Source organism: Eleutherodactylus coqui, chromosome 6 (genome assembly GCF_035609145.1).
Source record: "Eleutherodactylus coqui strain aEleCoq1 chromosome 6, aEleCoq1.hap1, whole genome shotgun sequence".
Classification (NCBI taxonomy): domain Eukaryota; kingdom Metazoa; phylum Chordata; class Amphibia; order Anura; family Eleutherodactylidae; genus Eleutherodactylus; species Eleutherodactylus coqui.
This window is the reverse complement of record NC_089842.1, coordinates 186,038,606-186,062,448: the sequence shown is the minus strand read 5'-3', so window position 1 is coordinate 186,062,448 and position 23,843 is coordinate 186,038,606. Positions and strand designations below refer to the sequence as shown.

Below are 23,843 nucleotides of genomic sequence, written 5' to 3'. Positions count from 1 at the left end.
AGGTTATTCCTATACATAACCAACATCAAACCAGGGGTTATTCCTATACATAACCAACATCAAAGCAGAGGTTATACCGATACATAACCAACATAGAACCAGAGGTTATACCTATACATAACCAACATAGAACCAGAGGTTATACCTATACATAACCAACATAGAACCACAGGTTATACCAATATATAACCAACATAGAACCAGAGGTTATACCTATACATAACTAACATCAAACCAGGGGTTATTGCTATACATAACCAACATCAAACCAGGGGTTATACCTATACATAACCAACATAGAACCAGAGGTTATACCCATACATAACCAACATAGTACCAGAGGTTATACCTATACATAACCAACATAGAAACAGAGGTTATACCGATACATAACCAACATCGAACCAGAGGTTATACCGATACATAACCAACATAGAACCAGAGGTTATACCTATACTTAACCAACATAGAACCAGAGGTTATTCCTATACATAACCAACATCAAACCAGGGGTTATTCCTATACATAACCAACATCAAACCAGGGGTTATACCTATACATAACCAACATAGAACCAGAGGTTATACCTATACATAACCAACATAGAACCAGAGGTTATACCTAAACTTAACCAACATAGAACCAGAGGTTATTCCTATACATAACCAACATAGAACCAGAGGTTATACCTATACATAACCAACATAGAAACAGAGGTTATACCTATACATAACAAACATAGAAACAGAGGTTATACCGATACATAACGAACATAGAACCAGAGGTTATACCGATACTTAACCAACATAGAACCAGAGGTTATACCTATACATAACCAACATAGAACCAGAGGTTATACCGATAATAACCAACATAGCACCAGAGGTTATACCTAAACTTAACCAACATAGAACCAGAGGTTATTCCTATACATAACCAACATCAAACCAGGGGTTATTCCTATACATAACCAACATCAAACCAGAGGTTATACCGATACATAACCAACATAGAACCAGAGGTTATACCTATACATAGCCAACATAGAAACAGAGGTTATACCGATACATAACCAACATCGAACCAGAGGTTATACCGATACATAACCAACATAGAACCAGAGGTTATACCTATACTTAACCAACATAGAACCAGAGGTTATTCCTATACATAACGAACATCAAACCAGGGGTTATACCTATACATAACCAACATAGAATCAGAGGTTATACCGATACATAACCAACATAGAACCAGAGGCTATACCTATACATAACCAACATAGAACCAGAGGTTATACCGATACATAACCAACATAGAACCAGAGGTTATACCTAAACTTAACCAACATAGAACCAGAGGTTAATCCTATACATAACCAACATCAAACCAGGGGTTATTCCTATACATAATCAACATCAAACTAGGGGTTATTCCTATACATAACCAACATCAAACCAGGGGTTATACCTATACATAACCAACATAGAACCACAGGTTATACCTATACATAACCAACATAGAAACAGAGGTTATACCTATACATAACAAACATAGAAACAGAGGTTATACCGATATATAATGAACATAGAACCAGAGGTTATACCGATACTTAACCAACATAGAACCAGAGGTTATACCTATACATAACCAACATAGAACCAGAGGTTATACCGATAATAACCAACATAGCACCAGAGGTTATACCTAAACTTAACCAACATAGAACCAGAGGTTATTCCTATACATAACCAACATCAAACCAGGGGTTATTCCTATACATAACCAACATCAAAGCAGAGGTTATACCGATACATAACCAACATAGAACCAGAGGTTATACCTATACATAACCAACATAGAACCAGAGGTTATACCTATACATAACCAACATAGAACCACAGGTTATACCAATACATAACCAACATAGAACCAGAGATTATACCTATACATAACTAACATCAAACCAGGGGTTATTCCTATACATAACCAACATCAAACCAGGGGTTATACCTATACATAACCAACATAGAACCAGAGGTTATACCCATACATAACCAACATAGTACCAGAGGTTATACCTATACATAACCAACATAGAAACAGAGGTTATACCGATACATAACCAACATCGAACCAGAGGTTATACCGATACATAACCAACATAGAACCAGAGGTTATACCTATACTTAACCAACATAGAACCAGAGGTTATTCCTATACATAACCAAAATCAAACCAGGGGTTATTCCTATACATAACCAACATCAAACCAGGGGTTATACCTATACATAACCAACATAGAACCAGAGGTTATACCTATACATAACCAACATAGAACCAGAGGTTATACCTAAACTTAACCAACATAGAACCAGAGGTTATTCCTATACATAACCAACATCAAACCAGGGGTTATTCCTATACATAACCAACATAGAATCAGAGGCTATACCGATACATAACCAACATAGAACCAGAGGTTATACCGATACATAACCAACATAGAACCAGAGGTTATACCTAAACTTAACCAACATAGAACCAGAGGTTATTCCTATACATAACCAACATCAAACCAGGGGTTATTCCTATACATAATCAACATCAAACCAGGGGTTATTCCAATACATAACCAACATCAAACCAGGGGTTATACCTATACATAACCAACATAGGTCCAGAGGTTATACCTATACATAACCAACATAGAAACAGAGGTTATACCTATACATAACAAACATAGAAACAAAGGTTATACCGATACATAACGAACATAGAACCAGAGGTTATACCGATACATAACCAACATAGAACCAGAGTTTATACCTAAACTTAACCAACATAGAACCAGAGGTTATTCCTATACATAACCAACATCAAACTAGGGGTTATTCCTATACATAACCAACATCAAACCAGGGGTTATACCTATACATAATCAACATAGAACCAGAGGTTATACCGATACATAACCAACATAGAACCAGAGGTTATACCTATACATAACCAACATAGAACCAGAGGTTATACCTATACATAACCAACATAGAACCAGAGGTTATACCTATACATAACCAACATAGAACCAGAGGTTATACCTATACATAACCAACATAGAATCACAGGTTATACCTATACTTAACCAACATAGAACCAGAGGTTATTCCTATACATAACCAAAATCAAACCAGGGGTTATTCCTATACATAACCAACATCAAACCAGGGGTTATACCTATACATAACCAACATAGAACCAGAGGTTATACCTATACATAACCAACATAGAACCAGAGGTTATACCTAAACTTAACCAACATAGAACCAGAGGTTATTCCTATACATAACCAACATCAAACCAGGGGTTATTCCTATACATAACCAACATAGAACCAGAGGTTATACCCATACATAACCAACATCAAACCAGGGGTTATTCCTATACATAACCAACATCAAACCAGGGGTTATACCTATACATAACCAACATAGAACCAGAGGTTATACCTATACATAACCAACATAGAACCAGAGGTTATACCTATACTTAACCAACATAGAACCAGAGGTTATTCCTATACATAACCAAAATCAAACCAGGGGTTATTCCTATACATAACCAACATCAAACCAGGGGTTATACCTATACATAACCAACATAGAACCAGAGGTTATACCTATACATAACCAACATAGAACCAGAGGTTATACCTAAACTTAACCAACATAGAACCAGAGGTTATTCCTATACATAACCAACATCAAACCAGGGGTTATTCCTATACATAACCAACATAGAACCAGAGGTTATACCCATACATAACCAACATCAAACCAGGGGTTATTCCTATACATAACCAACATCAAACCAGGGGTTATACCTATACATAACCAACATAGAACCAGAGATTATACCGATACATAACCAACATAGAACCAGAGGGTATACCTATACATAACCAACATCGAACCAGAGGTTATACCGATACATAACCAACATAGAACCAGAGGTTATACCTATACTTAACCAACATAGAACCAGAGGTTATTCCTATACATAACCAACATCAAACCAGGGGTTATTCCTATACATAACCAACATCAAACCAGGGGTTATACCTATACATAACCAACATAGAACCAGAGGTTATACCTATACATAACCAACATAGAACCAGAGGTTATACCGATACATAACCAACATAGAATCAGAGGCTATACCGATACATAACCAACATAGAACCAGAGGTTATACCGATACATAACCAACATAGAACCAGAGGTTATACCTAAACTTAACCAACATAGAACCAGAGGTTATTCCTATACATAACCAACATCAAACCAGGGGTTATTCCTATACATAACCAACATCAAACCAGGGGTTATACCTATACATAACCAACATAGAACCAGAGATTATACCGATACATAACCAACATAGAACCAGAGGGTATACCTATACATAACCAACATAGAACCAGAGGTTATACCGATACATAACCAACATAGAACCAGAGGTTATACCGATACATGACCAACATAGAACCAGAGGTTATACTGATACATAACCAACATAGAACCAGAGGTTATATCTATACTTAACCAACATAGAACCAGAGGTTATATCTATACTTAACCAACATAGAACCAGAGGTTATTCCTATACATAACCAACATCAAACCAGGGGTTATATCTATACATAACCAACATAGAACCAGAGGTTATACCGATACATAACCAACATAGAACCAGAGGTTATACCGATACATAACCAACATAGAACCAGAGGTTATACCAATACATAACCAACATAGAACCAGAGGTTATTTCTATACTTAACCAACATACAACCAGAGGTTATTCCTACACATAACCAACATCAAACCAGGGGTTATTCCTATACATAACCACCATCAAACCAGAGGTTATACCTATACATTACCAACATAGTGCCAGAGGTTATACCGATACATAACCAACATAGAACCAGAGGTTATACCGATACATAACCAATATAGAACCAGAGGTTATACTTATAAACAACATAGAACCAGAGGTTATACTTATAACCAACATAGAACCAGAGTTTGTACCGATACATAAGCAACATAGAACCAGAGGTTATACCGATACATAACCAACATAGAACCAGAGGTTATACCGATACATAACCAACATAGAACCAGAGGTTATACCTATACATAACCAACATAGAGCCAGAGGTTATACCTTTACATAACCAACATAGAACCAGAGGTTATACCTATACATAACCAAAATAGAGCCAGAGGTTATACCTTTACATAACCAACATAGAACCAGAGGTTATACCTATACATAACCAACATAGAACCAGAGGTTATACCTATACATAACCAACATAAAACCAGAGGTTATACCTATACATAATCAATATAGAGCCAGAGGTTATACCTATACATGATTAACATAGAACCAGAGGTTATACCTATACATAACCAACATAGAGCCAGAGGTTATACCGATACATAACCAACATAGAGCCAGAGGTTATACCTATACATAACCAACATAGAGTCAGAGGTTATACCTTTACATAACCAACATAGAACCAGAGGTTATACCTATACATAACCAACATAGAGCCAGAGGTTATACCTATACATAACCAACATAGAGCCAGAGGTTATTGCTATACATAACCAACCTAGAGACAGAGGTTATACCTATTGTAGGCAGTTAAAGGGTGAAGTTGTGGATGACGTATATCTCCCTCCCAGGCTCTTAGTCTGGACAGTGTGGCGGTCCGGTCCACAACTTCACCCTAGCCCTTAGGAAGCTCAGATATAGGCAATGACCCAGTTACTGGGGCATAAAAGGCTGCAGCTCCCAAGGAGTCAGTGTCTGTCAAGCTGAGGAGGGAGAAACACCTCAGTGCATGGACCTGAGCGCCCTGCGTGGTGCACCTGTTGTTTTAAAGGGACTTTTCTGTTTTGCTTTGCTTGGAATTTACCTTAAAATAAAACTAAAGCAAGTTTTGTTCACTTTCTGGTCCAGTGTGTCTTTCCCGTCCCCACCCCCTGGAGGACTTTCTTACATTATACATAAATCAACATAGAACCAGAGGTTATACCTATACATAATCAACATAGAGCCAGAGGTTACACCTATACATAATCAATATAGCGCCAGAGGTTATACCTATACATGACCAACATAGAACCAGAGGTTATACCTATACATAACCAACATAGCACCAGAGGTTATACCTATACATAACCAACATAGAACCAGAGGTTATACCTATACATAACCAACATAGAGCCAGAGGTTATACCTATACATAACCAACCTAGAGACAGAGGTTATACCTATTGTAGGCAGTTAAAGGGTGAAGTTGTGGATGGAGTATATCTCCCTCCCAGGCTCTTAGTCTGGACAGTGTGGCAGTCCGGTCCACAACTTCACCCTAGCCCTTAGGAAGCTCAGATATAGGCAATGACCCAGTTACTGGGGCATAAAAGGCTGCAGCTCCCAAGGAGTCAGTGTCTGTCAAGCTGAGGTGGGAGCAACACCTCAGTGCATGGACCTGAGCGCTCTGCGTGGTGCACCTGTTGTTTTAAAGGGACTTTTCTGTTTTGTTTTGCTTGGAATTTACCTTAAAATAAAACTAAAGCAAGTTTTGTTCACTTTCTGGTCCAGTGTGTCTTTCCTGCTCCCACCCCCTGGAGGACTTTCTTACATTATACATAAATCAACATAGAACCAGAGGTTATACCTATACATAATCAACATAGAGCCAGAGGTTACACCTATACATAATCAATATAGAGCCAGAGGTTATACCTATACATGACCAACATAGAACTAGAGGTTATACCTATACATAACCAACATAGAGCCAGAGGTTATACCGATACATAACCAACATAGAACCAGAGGTTATACCGATACATAACCAACATAGAGCCAGAGGTTATACCTTTACATAACCAACATAGAACCAGAGGTTATACCTATACATAACCAACATACAACCAGAGGTTATACCTATACATAACCAACATAGAAGCAGAGGTTATACCTATACATAACCAACATAGAACCAGGGGTTATACCTATACATAACCAACATAGAACCAGAGGTTATACCGATACTTAACCAACATAGAAGCAGAGGTTATACCTATACATAACCAACATAGCACCAGAGGTTATACCTATACATAACCAACATAGAACCAGAGGTTATACCGATACATAACCAACATAGAGCCAGAGGTTATACCTTTACATAACCAACATAGAACCAGAGGTTATACCTATACATAACCAACATACAACCAGAGGTTATACCTATACATAACCAACATAGAAGCAGAGGTTATACCTATACATAACCAACATAGAACCAGGGGTTATACCTATACATAACCAACATAGAACCAGAGGTTATACCGATACTTAACCAACATAGAAGCAGAGGTTATACCTATACATAACCAACATAGCACCAGAGGTTATACCTATACATAACCAACATAGAACCAGAGGTTATACCTATACATACCTAACATAGAACCAGAGGTTATACCTATACATAACCAACATAGAACCAAAGGTTATACCTATACATAACCAACATAGAACCAGAGGTAATACCTATACATAACCAACATAGAACCAGAGGTTATACCTATACATAACCAACATAGAACCAGAGGTTAAACCTATACATAACCAACATAGAGCCAGAGGTTATACCTATACATACACGAAGTACATATTGTATATAGCAGTATACTAATAGGTTTTGTCGGCATATTAATTGGTAAACGGATATGGGAGCTTTCATATTCAGGTGCGAACATGCCATGCTTATTTGTGTACCAGATTTATGCAAATATCTCATCCACACACTGCGGACAGTCCACTGCGGCTAAATCGCGCTGAAACTGACATGCTGCGTGCAATTCAAATCCATTGTATCACCGTTTTCGCTGCCGTCTCTCTCCTCTCTATGGGGAGAGGTTCCTGTAGCCGCTTCAAACGCACGTTTTGGTACTGCCTTTCTGCTGTGGAAAATGCACGGAATTTGCGTGCGGTCCAGCTGTGGACATTCCACAAGACTTCCACCCCATGGGAACCCAGCCTAAATGTACGTACCCCTGTCCACCAGGTACTAAACGCTGACTATGAAGTAGAGTGTACAATAAATAGAAGTGGGTCAGGGAAAATCTTTACTGAACGCCCCTCATACATGCTTTCCTGACTTGCAGGTATAAAATTACTAAAGGTATCACTGACCACCAGGGACCATAAGCTAAATATACCTTCAGGCAATGGACAACAAATGCATAGATATCACTAGTCCATTACATGGCAGACATCATGTTATAGGGGGTAACACGATTCTTCTAAATTATTATTTTTATATCCACCATTAAAATGAAGCAAGCAATATCCTTTATATTATGTGACTACAGGAGCTGCGCCTGCTGGAAGACGCCTTATAACTGTGTTCCGGTTATATTATAGCAGGAAGCAGGTGGAACAGTGACGATTCCTGTGACGCTTTCTCCACATAGTGACAGTCTGGCTGAAACCCGCTCATCTTACCTACTGATTACAGCCTCCTCTAATCTCTAGGGCTGGAAGTGAGCACAATTAACTCTTCATTTGCCATCTATGCAAATCGCACAATTGAAGGAATGTAGTTTTATGGGATGAGGTGTAAATATGAAGTAAAGGTCCTTTTACATGGAGAAATATCATATAATCGACCAAATTCCGCCGGGAGAGCAGGAATTTGAACAATAGTCTTCCCGTGTAGATGCATGCAGCCACTGAATGAGAATTGTTCAGCCGTTCAGTTTCCACATGCAGAAAACGGAACAATGCGTCATTTAAGTGTATAACATATAATGTTGTATAGCAGTTTAGTGTGTAAAATTTGTGTACCTTTTATTTAAACGGGGATGTGGCCGCTGAGGTAGCGAAAGCGGAAGGGCATCGGCGCCATAATGTGCGGGGCAGTTAGAGTGAGGAAGTGATGCAGAGCAGTTGTGTGAGGAAGTTTCTCCCGACTGGTTGTGCAGAAGAGGTTGAGGACCATTGATTTGTGGGTTGCATATGGCCATGCAGAATCGGATTACACTGCACCAGAGATGCTGATCCTGATTTAGTTAGAGCTGCTGAAGCTTCCTCTACCTCAACTCCTCACTCCTGAGACTAGCCTGCCTTGTTCACCTTCCACAGGAAAGGCATCATGTATCAAGCTGGGCGCTCGTATGTAGTGATATATAACCATAATTGTTCTACTTTGAATAAAGATGATTCCAGTTTGTGAATCATGTAAAATAGACATTTTTTGCCACATCCATCTGAGCTAGACATACAGGGTACAGTAGACGTTTCTTGAACAGTCTGCTGGTGATTCACCGGACTTAAGACCTGAAGACGCTCTAGATCCCCACCAATACCGGAGGTAAGACTCCAGATCCCCAGTGGTTTATGCTGCAGGAGGGGAGGGAGGTTGTAAGCTCTTGACCTGCCTTAGATAAGAGCCGTACATGGAAAGAGAGACCCAATAGTAAAAAAAATAAATTGCCTAAAGTCCTCTCCCAGGTCAAGGGTTTAGCTTTAAGAGGTGCAGAGGTAGCAGTTGCACCTGGGTTCTGGTGCTAAGAGGGCCATGGCACCCTGATGTCTGAGATCACCCAAAGTATACATGGACCTGATATAGCTATGGAGCCAATGAGCTTGAATTACTTTTATTGCCACCAGACAAGAGGGCCCAAGTGCTCATTTCATTTTCCCTTCCAATCTCTTGTAAAAAGAAAGGGCAGGATGACCCACAAGCCAATTTATTCCTTTAATTGTTAATGGAAAATTATGGTTCCCACCACTCATATAGAAAGCAGATGGACACAACTTGGCCTGTCTCCCGTAGAAGATGCTGCCCCTGCCCGTAGCTCCGTCCTACCTTAGTGTTTTGTAAGAATGTACAAAAGCGTCTGTACAGCTGCACAAAACATTTGTATCAGAATAATTACAATGTAGTATTAACGCTATATATTAAACTAAAGAAGGCACAGCAACACTAACTGTATGCGGAGGAAGAGGAACTGCACCTGGTGACAGATATAAATCCACTAACAGGATAAACCAGAATGTCAGGTTGTAGTTATACAGAAGAGGAGATATATATTCATTCACAGGGTTATGAGTAATAAAAAAAGACTATTGAGAAGTCCTGCCTGGTTCTTACCATAGGTGCAGTGAGCTGAACTCTATATGACCTGTCTGCCACATGCAGTGGTTTCTCAATCTGGATGTGCGCCCGTCCTCATTTTTTGAACACCATTCTTTTAATTTTCATTTAGCGTGGGCAGACATCCCAGGCAGCATTGAAGAGACGTCACGCTCCTTTACCCCCTATAACATAATCACTGAAACAGGTAACCCCAATACATAATACAGTGCAACTTTTACGCTAAGGCCGGCTTCACTATTTGCACATGCCTGAGCACTGCGTTTTTGCGGAATGAGCTATGTTTTTTTGTGCGCACTTTGGCGTATTTTACTATACTTTTTGCACCTGCAAGGCATGGTCATTTGCATGTGGTAAACAAAGACTCATCAATTTAAATGGCTAATTAGTCTTAATGAAATGCAAACCAAAGACCAGCTCCTCTGCAGTCGCTCCCACGCAAGGAATGGATGGAAACCACAACAGCTGCACAGGAAAACGGAGTAAGTCCAGCGTAGGGTAAAGACTCTCTTTATTGAAAAATCCAGGCTGACATAGAGGAACAAGAAGAATGTGCTGTCTTACATGTTTCGAGCGAGCATGTTGCCCTTTATCATAGACATGCTTTTCAAAAACATGTAGGACGGCACATGCTTCTTGTTCCTCTATGTCTGTCTGGATTTTTCCATAAAAAGAAAGAATTTTTTACCCTACGCTGGACTTACTGCTTTTTCCTGTGCATTAGTCTAAATGAGTTCCAAGTGTGTTCTTTTTTTCATTAAAATTATGCAGTGTTTCAGGCATATCCTTACGTATTGAATGTGCGCATTTGTGCACCCCTCCCTATTGACTTCTATGGGGAGCTTTGTTGCGCAAATACGTAGAAAAATAGAGTATGTTCTTTTTTTTTGGCGCTACTGAAATGCGCAAGCAAAGTACAGAAATGTGATGGGTTCTATTCTCTGTCTATTGCACACGCAAATACGCCTGTGTAAAGATGGCCATAAAGGGGTTTTATGGTTACACAAAGTTGCTATCAAATGAATGATGATCAAAAATGATAAATGTTTGCAATGTGGTTCTGCTCTGGATTTTGTGTCTGCATCTCTATAAAATATCACCTTCTCCTGGCACTTCAGTAGTGTTTGTTCACAGGCTGCCGTGGATCATCCTGTAGGCATTCCAGCGCTACAGCTTGATCAATAGGAAAGACCAGGGACAGCTTTCTTTCTCTTCGGCTCTCGGGACCGGAATGTTGATCTACAGCAGGGCAGCACTTAATGGGGATGTACACAGGAAGAAAGGAAAGAGTGGGAAATTGTGCAAAATGCACTTTCAAACTGCATATGCGTAGGGAGGCGGTGGCCATCTTGGAAAATAGCAATTTGGGGAATCGTCTAAATTGGAGGACAGAATAAGAAACTAATGGCTGCTTGATTTATACCCATAACCAGCTGTGCATAAATATGGTGCAAACACCTTTCATATACTGTATGTAATTTTTGAAAATTTCCTTTAAAACTGAAATTCCCGTATTAAATACAAAGTTTTGTGTTTGCACAACATCCTCCACATTCTAAAAAGTTTTTCCAAAACTGGAGGCTATTACTTATACAAGGTAACATTGCTGGAGTCCAGTAAGACCCTTCCCTGATAGAGGGGTACTACTGCAATTGGGAAACAGAATACAACAAGTGTACTTACAGGATCCTAAATGCAAAAAGGCTCATCACTGTGGAGGGAGACACTCAGGTCCTCATCATCTAATTACCTAATAATCTTTATTTGTATTCTCTCGTTATGGAAAAGCAGTTCACAGATCACAAAATAAGCAATGAGAAACTTTGGTGACCCCCATTCTGAATAGCATTTTCCATTTTGGATCTTGTCGAATGTACTTATGTTTTTTTTAATTTCCCCATTATAAAAGTATCAGGCAGGGACCTCTCTTCTTTTTCATGTTTTTCTTTTTTGGCTAAGATTATACTGACAAACTGAATTGTCAGGACCGCGGTCACGTGTGACTGTTGAGAATGAACAAATACCTCACTCTGGCGGTAGTATATGCTACTAGATTAAAGGGGTTTAATATTGATGACTAGAGATGAGCGAGTATACTCGCTAAAGCTAACAAGCTAACTACTCAAGCGAGTAGTGCCTTAGCCGAGTATCCTCCCGCTCGACTATAAAGATTCGGCTGCCGTCGCGGGTGACAGGTGAGTTGCGGCGGTGAGCAGGGGGAGCGGAGGAGAGAGAGATCTCCCCTCCGTTCCTCCCCGCTCTCCCCCGCCGCTCCCCGAATCTTTAGAGACGAGCGGGAGGATACTCGGCTAAGGCACTACTCGCTCAAGTAGTTAGCCTTAGCGAGTATACTCGCTCATCTCTATTGATGACTTATTCTTAGTATAGGCCATCAATATCTAATCAGTGGGGATCTGCTGCTCAGGCCCACGCCAATCAATTGTCTGAACTGGTCAGGGAGCTCGAGAGAGCACCGCTGTTACTTCACAGCATGCCAGGCACAGCCATGTATATTTCATAGTGACAATACCTGGTATACATTTTTGCCATCGGTGATCCCAAATATTCAGCCATCAAATTATGCAAATACTATATTCACAGGAACAGCAGTAACTGAGATGTACAAATGGTAAGAATAGGACAGCTGTGACAAGTCCACATCTGAACACTCCAGCATAAATGACAAGAATGCAGCCATCTAGTATTATCATAGGAGTGCACAAATATGAGCCTGCCCTTTGTAACAATATGACAGCATGGCACAACCATGAGGAAGACAGGAACACTTCTTGCTATTGCTGCTGGTTTTGAAACTGACCGAAGATCAGTGGATCCCCCTGTATACATTACACCTGGAGGGGCGCAAGTACCCAGCAAACCAGGGCAGGTGAGGAGGGCACTCAGGAGGGATCAATCCAGTCCTCGTTCTTTGAAATTAATTCTATCCACATCTTAAAGATGTGGATACAATTTACTATGATAGTGATATTGCAGGAAGCCAAGCACTTTCTGCTCTGCTGCCTTCTCTGTCATGCCGGCGATGTGATGATGTCATCATACCGCCTGTGCCATTCTGCATGATCTGAGCTCAAAAACGCCAAGGGTGGATGAAGGGTACCGTGGGAACGTGACGTAGGTGAGTGAGTTTATTTTAGTGCCAGGGCACAGTGGGACCTTAATAATGACTCAGGGAGCATTGCGGGGGCCTTATTAATTACCAAGGGGGCACGAAGGGGGGCCATGAATTACTGTGACTCTATCGTCCAGAACCCATGTAACCGCAAGCTCTGCATTACACTCTTATTACTTTAGAGACTCAAAGAGCACAAATTTTTGTATCCATCTTAAGCTGGGCATGCAATCATTTGGACAACAACTAATCATCCTGACTCCATGATGGAGAATGGAATACGTTGCTACTAGAGATGAGCGAGTATACTCGCTAAGGCACATTACTCGAGCGAGTAGTGCCTTAGCCGAGTGTCTCCCCGCTAGTTTCTAAAGATTCGGGGGACGGCCCCAGTGACAGGTGAGTTGCGGAGGGGAGCAGGGGGGAGAGAGAGATCTCCCCTCTGTTCCTCCCCGCCGGCCCCCGAAACTTTAGAGACGAGCGGAGAGATACTCAGCTAAGGCACTACTCGCTCGAGTAATGTGCCTTAGTGAGTATACTCGCTCATCTCTAGTTGGTACCAGATGCCTCCGGCAGTGGCTTTACTCCTGCAGGAACAAATGATCTGTTTTTTTTTAATTTACCATGGCCAAACCTTCTTTCCCCCAACATCTGTGGTCGGGGAAGAGTCTAGTGACCCCCATACACAATGGATAAACAATAGAGATGAGCGAGCGTACTCGGAAAAGCACTACTCGCTCGAGTAATTTGCTTTATCCGAGTATCGCTGTGCTCGTCCCTGAAGATTCGGGTGCCGCTGCGGCTGACAGGTGAGTCGCAGCGGGGAGCAGGGGAGAGCAGGCGGGAGAGAGGGAGAGAAAGACCTCCCCTCCGTTCCTCCCCGCTCTCCCCTGCAGCTCCCCGCTCCGTGCCGGCACCCGAATCTTTAGGGACGAGCACAGCGATACTCGGATAAAGCAAATTACTCGAGCGAGTAGTGCTTTTCTGAGTACGCTCGCTCATCTCTAATAAACAATCAATCTATGAAAAAATTGACATTTTTGCATGACTTTCATCTAATGTGTATGGGAAGCTGTAAGTTATGGCCAAAATAATCTCATTACAGTGTATATTTTATTTCAAGGGAAGGTCAGGACTTGTATGTTTGCCTATAACTGAGTGGAGTTCTACATTGGTTGATGCATACCTGTAATATATATGTAGGGTCTGGATCTCTTCTTCGAGCTTTTTATAGTCCTCGATTAACGTGTCCTGATTATGTTGAAGAAAACTGTCTGGAGCCTGGAAACAACAAAGATAGTAATAAGTAAACTACCCAAGGACTGCAGGGCCCAACTTCAGAAACTGCCTAAGATGCATCATTTAGAGGGCATGTACCATCTGCGCTTGTAGAGTTTTTCACATCAAAGTGTCCGTCAATCAAAAGCCACATGACAATACAAACAATGACCGCCTTTAATTTGTACAGGCAACTTCACAATTGAAGCATTTTGCTGTCCCTCTGTTATTCCTCTTGGAAATTACCATTACAATTTTCTTTGTCAGTATGGCATCCCTACAAAGTTTGACACTCTCAGAACTAATTACCGTAAAGTGTGTTACAATCTGTAGCAACAATTCCCTTTAAGGAGAATTATCAAGAAGAATAACAGAGGAACAGCACAATATAGTATTCTAACAAAAAAGATGTTTCAGAATTATTTAGATGAGGACTACAGGTATTTACTAAAATGGACATGTCAAGAGAGCTACAGAACCCCAGGCATTGTCAGAGTGATTAAAGGGGTTTTCTGGTTGGAAAATGAGCTTTTAAAATTCGATCCAAATCAGCTAAAACAAAACCGTTGTTATCCATGGTTAGAAACAAAATGTCTGCCTTCTTCCAAACACAGTGCCACCCTTGTCCATGGGTTATATATGGTATTGCAGCTCAGTTCCCGAGCTGTGTTTGGAAGTAAAGCAGCTATGTTTTTCTAATCTTGCACATCCCCTTTAATCGTCCTGAGCCCTGTTGATCCAGCGCTGCAGCCCTGCAGTCCTCCCAGTCTTTTTTGTGGAACGAACCCCATGAGACCACTGCAGCCAATCAGATGCCACAGTGGTCAGATGGCATTCGCCTGGCATAATTGCTCAGATGCTGTGAACAGAAATTCAGGAAAACGACGCCTGACCACTGTGGATGCCGATTGGCTATAGCAGTCACGTGGTGTCCATTCCACAACCAGCACCAGGAGGACCGCTGGGCTGCAGCGTTGGATGACCGTGGCAGAGTTGGTGTAAGTACTGTTGCTCTTATTGTTTTAACTGATTTGGATTAAATTTTAAAAATTCATTTTTTAACCAGACGACTCTTTTAAACGACACCTTGAATCCCCTTTCTGAAATCTGGGCAGTATTCTCATCATCCTAGGGTAATAACTTTTCATATATTTTGTCATTGTCTGTCTAGTGTCTTTGTACATATATGCCATAAAGTACTTTGCTGAACTTTCAATGATTGAGTCATGTTCCCCTCTAAACTTACACTATGGTGCCTTTAATAAGTTATTGACCATACATATAAGACAGAAGAAAGTAGCCATGTTTCAATATGGAGGGTTACTGGTAAAGTAATTCTAGGAACAAAAGTAGAACAAAACCTTACAATGGAAATCCTATATGAAATACTACCGCCATCCGTGATGAGCGTCCTTCAGCGACAGACAAGGAAATATGGATTTAAAATGTTTTTTTGCAGGATTAATAATAGCAGCGCCTCATTTTCTAATGCACTTCAGAACTAGTTGAGCAGGTATGGAATAGGGTTGAAAGTATCACCCGCTTTAGTTTGGTGCCGGTGACATTTCCACAGACAGCAATGTTCCATCCGGCTGCAATTATTTCTCTTCACAGTTTGTACCTAATAACTCTTTCCCTAAGTAAACACTACGAGGCACTAACGACAAAATGCCTTCACTCCAAAAAAAGGCTTTTGTTTTTGGATTTGTATGGCCAATTTTAAAATGTATAATCAATATTGTACTGTCTAATGTGCGGAACGGATTCTATGGTTTTATACTCTTATCTGAATAATGAATATTACACTTTTATACTGTTACAATATTTAAAGTTTTTATTTGTTCCAATACATCTAAAGCAAATAGTCTTTAATAAGTCTACAGCTCCTATGCAAGCACATGTGTCTCCATGGTTACAGCCTACAAACAAATCCTGGGTAGTCTGATCCTGCAGCCACACCTTCCATGTGTCACTACTTTTCATTAACATACATTAGGTAGCTAAAGACAAAGTTTTGTGCTTGGACTCTGGCAGTCAGCAGTCATAACCCTTTAAAGAGCACCAGTCACCTCTCCTAACATGCCTATTGTAGTTAATATTAGTATTCCCTATGAAAAAAACTATTTGAGAGAATCTTTTCTAACAACTCCTGGAAAATTAGGAATAAGTAGAGAACTGTGTGATTCCAGTTGGGGGTATGTCACTGCGCAATCTCCACTGTCCAATCAGTGCTGATTGTGTAAGGACACACCCCTTTGACAAGAGGGAATGGTAATGCCCAGCTGTTAATTTATTTATAAATGTTCTAAAGTTGTAATTGAGGAATTGCACTATTTCATGGGAATGCAAGAATATACTAAAAGAAAATGTGATTTTTCTCAGCAAGAGGAACTAAGTAATCTTGTATCTATGTTACCTTTTAATGGCTAACAAAAATACATGAGGTTAGAGCATGCTTTCAAACCTAGTGAGTGACACAGATAACACGCTGGCCTGGTGACACCCTAACACCAATTCAGAGACCATAAAACTTTCACATACCCTATCAGTGGACTAATTAAGTCTTTACTTCTCTACTCATCCTGTTCTGGTATTTTTTAAGTGCAAATTAATCACACCATGTCTGTGTCTTTTCATATGTATATATAAATGCTTGTTTCTTCATGTCTATTCCATAGGCCTGAAGAAGGTTTGAAAGCTCATTATAACATCATGTATTTTTGTTAGCCATTAACAGGTATCATATCTACAAGATTACTTGGTTTCTCTTATGGAGAACAATCACATTTTGCTCTACTGGCTTACATGGTACCAATTTTTTTTCATTTTACAAAAACAGACATGTCAGGAGTGACAACAGGTGACTACAGACTGCCTGAAGGGGATAGGCAATTTTTGCATTGTTAAAGTATATTTGTTAATGTTTATATGGGTGTCCAAAACCAATTTTATTGTTCATATAACTAATTGTTCAAAAACTAGTAAGGAGAAAAGAAGAAAGAGCTGAAAAAAATGTTAATGAATGAACTGTAAACATAGGAAAACTGAAGACTTAAAGGAACACTCTGGGCAAAACTGACATATTGTATTATCCCAAGCGCTGGGCCTGAGGCAGTGGTGCATGACATGGGGATACAAAGAACAGATCAGTAAGTACTCCTGTGCCTCGCACTGCCTGCTCAGACCCAGCACTAGACATAACACAGTATCAAGATTTCCCCGTGTGTTTGAGACCTCTATTAATAAATCTATTGGGGAATTGCACATCTAACAGTTTCTTAATATAATTGTATATACAGTAAGAATGATTTCCTTTACAATGTAATAGGCGCATAGAACCTGCACGGTGGCAGATTATGGATGGTGCAGCGATGACAAACGGAATCAGAGGTGGCACATTTTTATTAAAAATAAGGTTACTGAATGATAGCATTATTTACAGTGTCGCTCCATAGAAGGATTCAGATACTTAAAAGTTACGACATAACTTATCATAACAACATGTCTACGTATTTTCTTAAAGTGATAGTAACTCAATGATCTGGTGTAAACCTGCCGATGCGTTCATCTTTTCTGCTGTATCTTACTTTTTTCTTGCAGCAGCATGGCGCATGTCTTGTAGTTTCCTTAATCATGCTCGATCCCTTTCTCAACAACTGCAGCCCCATAGCAACTGCATCCTTTCCATAGAGGATGCCCTACGTCGTAGATGTAATTTTTCTGAAGTTTCTCATATAATAACTGCAACTAGAGATGAGCGAGCATAATCGCTAAGGGCAATTACTCGATCGAGCATTGCCCTAAGCAAGTACCTGTGTGCTCGGGAGCAAAGATTCGTCTGCCGGCGGCGGGCGGGGAGCAGCTGGGGAGAGTGGGTAGGAACAGAGGGGAGATCTCTCTCTCCCTCTCTCCCCTCAGCTCCCCCCTGCTCACTGCCGCAACTCACCTCTCACGCGCGCCGGCAGCCGAACCTTTTCTTCTGAGCAGGAAGATACTCGCTAAGGACAATGCTTAATCGAGTAATTGTCCTTAGTGAGTATGCTCACTCATCTCTAACTGCAACCTTTTTCCAATGTCATATCCATCTATAATTACAGTCTGTTGATTGGTATTATTATATCTGGTCACCACCGGAAGCTAGGAGTTTGATACGGCTTGCATGGAGGAACGCCCCTGTCACACCCCTAGCTCCCGATAGGCTGACTTTTGTAAGGCAGCAGCATCAGTATTGATTTTGTTCCCGTGCTATAGGGTTAGGGATTATTTTCTGGTTAGGTTTACATTATAAGTTGTAATTACTTGCATGTTACAGCTGTAACATGGAAGCATTTACAGTTAATAATCTAAGGCTAACAGCAAAACAATCCCTAACCCTTTAGGGCAGCCGAAAACCAATACACATGATGCAGCAATCAGTTTCCCCGAAGCAGCCGTCCCCCTTCCATCTTCCCTGCCCAACCGGTAGCCATCATCTCAGCTGACTGTGTGATGCTGGCAGCGCTGCAGGAATCCCCCTGCAGTGAGGCAGTCCCTCCGCTCCCTCACTGCTCTGGTTGTGTATCTGCTGCCGCCGCCACTGCAGGTGGCAGCGCTCCTAGCCTTGCCGCTGTGGTCCTTAAGGGACTGCAGTCTCCTGCCGCTGCTGCCTCACTATAGTGCGGATCTCCCGCTGCTGCCGCCCCAGAGAGAAGGGAAACAGACAGCAGGGAGCAGCAACAGCGGGAGGTAACATCAGCCCTGGGGAAGAGACACCAGCAGCGGGGAGCTAACATAACGGCCGGGGAAGAGTCGGGGAACACACAGCGGAGAGCCAGAGACAATGACACTAGCAGTGGTGAGGTTAAATCAGAGCTGGAACAGGAGAATAGAACTGGCCTGCCAGGACCTGCAGGGGAGGCATCTCTGCAGCCAATGAGGTACAGGGGGCGTTACCGGCCCGTCACTCTTGTTTCCAGCACTACTTCCTGGTGGTGACAAGATACAATAATACCCTGTTGATTTACCTTAACAGGTGCTCTGCTATGCCATTACATAAACATTTGATAGCGTCAAACACACTACATCCTAAACACAAAACATAACGACTAAACTACCAGACCTTGCACTACTCTAAACCTTTGGTGACAAAACTTTAATTATGCACACTTGCATCCTGCAAGCAAGTCAGCTACCCCCTGGTCAGGGATTTAACAAAACACAGTCCCAGGGAAGTTAGTGTACTCAAACAAGTCTTACCCCGGATGTGTGGCACAGTCATCTTCTTCGGCCCTCAGGTCATCGGGGATCAAGACCCTATGGTCTGGTGCAATCATCTCCTTCAGTTCCCCATCATCAGGGCTCACAGATCTGGTCTCTCCTGGCAGCTCCCGAGCATGGGGAAGCTGCCTGCTGCACTGTCCTGGAGTAGGCCTCTGCCACTCCAAGGCCTACCAGTGCGCATATATCTATATTACACTCAAGTTCAGCACTAACAAACAATCAGGTTGAATCAGGGAACCCAAACAACCAATGAGGTTGAGTCAGACAAGCCAAACAACCAATGAGGTTGGTGCTGACTCGCTTTGTGTGCTGCTGCTCTCTCCTGTCTGGGCTGCTGCTCTGCTCAGGAGCTGTGATGCAGCCCCTTCCCTTATACAGCGGGTGCCTGAAAATCTTCCTGATGATTCTAGAAGGTTGGATAGACGGTGAAGGCAGCACTCCGCACAGCGATAAATAATCAATATCTGACCTTTATTAAGTCCATGGTCCTAAGTGTCAGCAACGTTTCAACCCTGACCGGGTCTTTTTCAAGATTCTAGAAGGTTGTTGAAACCTAGCGTTCCAGTATTCCTTGTTGTGTGGGGAGGTGTTCAGAGCAGTGATGTCACCCCTTACATCATAGGGGGCGGAACCTCCTTTAAAGCACTTCCTAAGCCTCTCAAGTTTGTCTCCTCCCCAGCTTTGGCACTGGCAGAGGGCCCTTCCACACAGCACATTAGGCGCTTTCCTTCAGATGTCTGCAGAACCTATCTGCTCTAAACTCTCTGCTGCATCTCAGACCGGGAGGGGACGGGATTTAGGCACCTGGAACCACTGTCAGTGGGGTGTAGGAACCGGTCTACACCCCTTTACAATAAGAATGAAGATTCTAATAGTAACTCAAAGGAAGTATCACTTTCTCTGCACTGTCTTGCAGACCTATTAGCAACATGCAGGAGCCAATTACATTAAACTGTATATTGTGCACACTACGTCAAAAGGTTAAATGTTTTTTATTACTCCTGATTACACAGGGAGGAGATCCTTTTAATAAGTTTGTATTAGGAATTTACCATTCATAAAATCCCCTTGTAAATCATATAAAGGCCAATGACTCCAAGCTGAAGCTTCACTTTAAAAGGGTTTTCGGGGACTAAAATGTTGATAGGTGGGAGTCCACCACTCTGACGCCCTGCTGATCAGCTGGTTAAAGAGGCGAGTGCCGTAGCCTCTTCTCAGGCACAGTTGCTACGAAATATACAGCGCAGTACCTGAAATGCAGTGTAGTGGCTACTGCAGGCAAATGATCGTTGTGGATCCCGAGCGATGGATCCCATCACCAATTTGATATTGATGACCCAAAGTATCCTGAATATCTTATGCTAACTTCACACGGCTGCGCTGTACTGGGCCTATATCGCGTTTGATAATATACGATTTCTCTGGGAATGTGAGGCGTTTTAAGCACGTGGTGCAATGCTGCAGCCAGCCCCATTGTAAATAATGGTTGATGCGAGGGCACGCCAAAAGATAGGACGTGCTGTTACTTGTTTCCTGCTTTGGGGTGTGAAGTGATGCAGGGAACAAAAATCGCTCATGTGTATGACCCCATTCAAAAGAATGGGCTTTTTAGTTGTGCATCTGGCAACACACAAATCTTGCTCGATTTTCTTGCCCGTGTGAAACCAACCGTAGTCCCTGAAAGCGCTGTTAAAGCCACAAACTCTACAGAGTACCTGTCAACTCTGCTGACATCTATTTTAGTTTATTCTTGTTCATAATTCCTATGAAATATCAATTTTAGAGCATCTTTTCTTAGAACTCTTCTTTGTGACATTTCTCTGTTAGTGATCCTGAAAACGAATGTATATATTTTGCCAACTGGGTGTTACCATTTCCCTCCTCAACAGAGTGTGTCACTTCTCAGTTTAACATTGTCATCACTGGTTGGACTGTGTCATAGTGTGTAGGGACATTCTCTACTGAGAAAGGGACTGCTTATGCCTCGCTGTCCATTCATTCATACATTCCCATGGGGAATAACGGAGAAATAAGAATGTTTCAGTTTTTTGCTGCCTTTTAATTTCATCCAATAAAAAACTCTTCTTACTTAACCCATTCTTCAATAAGTTTTTGGAGGGTTGCGCCCCAATCCAGCAGTTTCTTCTATGTCTCTCTACCTGTTTCATGCCCTAGCCATACAGGCACAACTGTGGTTGGCAGCACCTCCACTCGAATTTCTGGATATAGGCACTCATTAAAGGCCCATTTAAACTTAACGATTCTCGCTCGAAAATCGCTAAAAGCCATCTTTTGAGCGAGAATTGTTGGGTCTAACTGCACTGAAATCGTGCAGTTTTCGTTAACGAGTCGTTCATTGTTCTCTTTCAGCTAGCTGAAAGAGGACGATGAGCCTTATGAGTGCTGCACGCAGAGTTCTCAGCGGGATACCGCTGATACTACTGTTTCAGCTGGTATCCCGCTCGGAGAACACAGCCGGAGTATGAAGAAGACAGCACCCCAGCTGTCTTCTGTATATCCCGCTTGGAGCGCTCAGCTGTATACTAGCTGTGTGCTCCATGAACACAGTAGGAGTGTGCAGAAGGCAGCGGTCCAGCTGTGTTCTGTATACTCCGCTCAGAGTGCTTAGCTGTATACCAACTGAGCGCTCCGAGAAGCAAACAGCTGTATACAGAAGACAACTGGCCCGCTTGTCTTCTGCATACAGCGTGAGCCATTATTTACACACTTATGCAAAGTGAACGCTCAAAACGGTCACTGAAACTGCAGTTGGAGCGAATTTTGAGCGATCATCTTGCAGTGTAAATGCACACAATGATTATCGTTTAAAAGATGGCTTTTGAGCAAGAATCGTTGGGTCTGAATGGCCCTTAAGAACCTGCATGGGACTCCATTGATAATATCTAGTCTACATACCCCGCCACAGGGTTGCTCCATCTTCTTTTTTACTTCAGTCGTACATAAATCATGGCTATCAAGAGGAGTCTGAGAAACATCTGGGGTTCTGTAAGTTGTAGGAGTTTTAGAGTCTGAACATATTCTGTAACCTGCTGCATGTATAAAATGAGCAGAAAGCTACAAGAAAATGTGTCTTTTGATATTTTCATACTCTGACAATTAAGCCCCAACATTCTGTATAGGACTCACGCACTTGCTGCTTGCATCGCATTTCTTTGCCAAGTTAGCAGACTGTTTGAAAGAAAGAAAATCACATCCTGTTAAGCCCAAACAGCAAACATTCTCCATATGTCAAAATGAAGATCTCCAACTGGGACAAAAGCCAAGAGAGTCCGTCCCCCCCCCCCCCCCCCCCTCCTTCTCAACCTTTATGGTTATAGTACAGTCTACTAGTAGGATGCCTTACGTCCTCCATGCCTCAGTCCCAGACACCTGCTGGCTCACAGCTCCCTGCCAATAAAATAATAAAATGCATACACCTAACAGAACTCTGGAATGATGCAACTGCTGTTAAGAAGGAAGGGTTGGGTTACCTGCGAAACTTACAAAGTGGGGAAGGTACTGAGTGTTCATGAGTCTCTGCCAACTGAAACGGTACTGAAGCAAAGGGTAATTATCAGCATTTGGCTTAGTGTGCAGCTCTGTGCCCTAAAGGTCTTGGAAATATTCTTACAATTTCCTAGTTCCAGAATAGTCTTCAAGAGAATCTAAGACCAAAATACCGCTTTTCAATTAGGGCACCTATAAGATGCTCCACCAGATTAAAGTAGGCAGTTGCAACCAGTTAATGTCTCACTCCAACAGTGTGATTAGTCAATTCCAATTTAGCAAGCTAGTTGTACACAATATGCTTCTACTAAGGAGCTTTCTGCTAGTCAAAAACCACAAGGGCTCACATAATGCTGTTTCTAAACTGATGCAGAAATTGTTCCAGAAAAGACAGGGAATTACCAGAGCCAT

At 41.7% G+C, this 23,843-nt stretch overlaps 1 protein-coding gene across 2 annotated transcripts in view; it reads right to left on the bottom strand.

The window, feature by feature from the left end:
• Window positions 1-23,843, bottom strand: part of MIPOL1 (mirror-image polydactyly 1) — a 314,859-nt gene that overhangs the window by 67,303 nt on the left and 223,713 nt on the right. For both annotated transcript variants that reach the window (XM_066608446.1, XM_066608447.1), the window contains one exon: window positions 14,575-14,669. In XM_066608446.1, coding sequence (XP_066464543.1) covers window positions 14,575-14,669 — 95 coding nt within the window. The remainder of the gene's footprint in view (window positions 1-14,574; window positions 14,670-23,843) is intronic.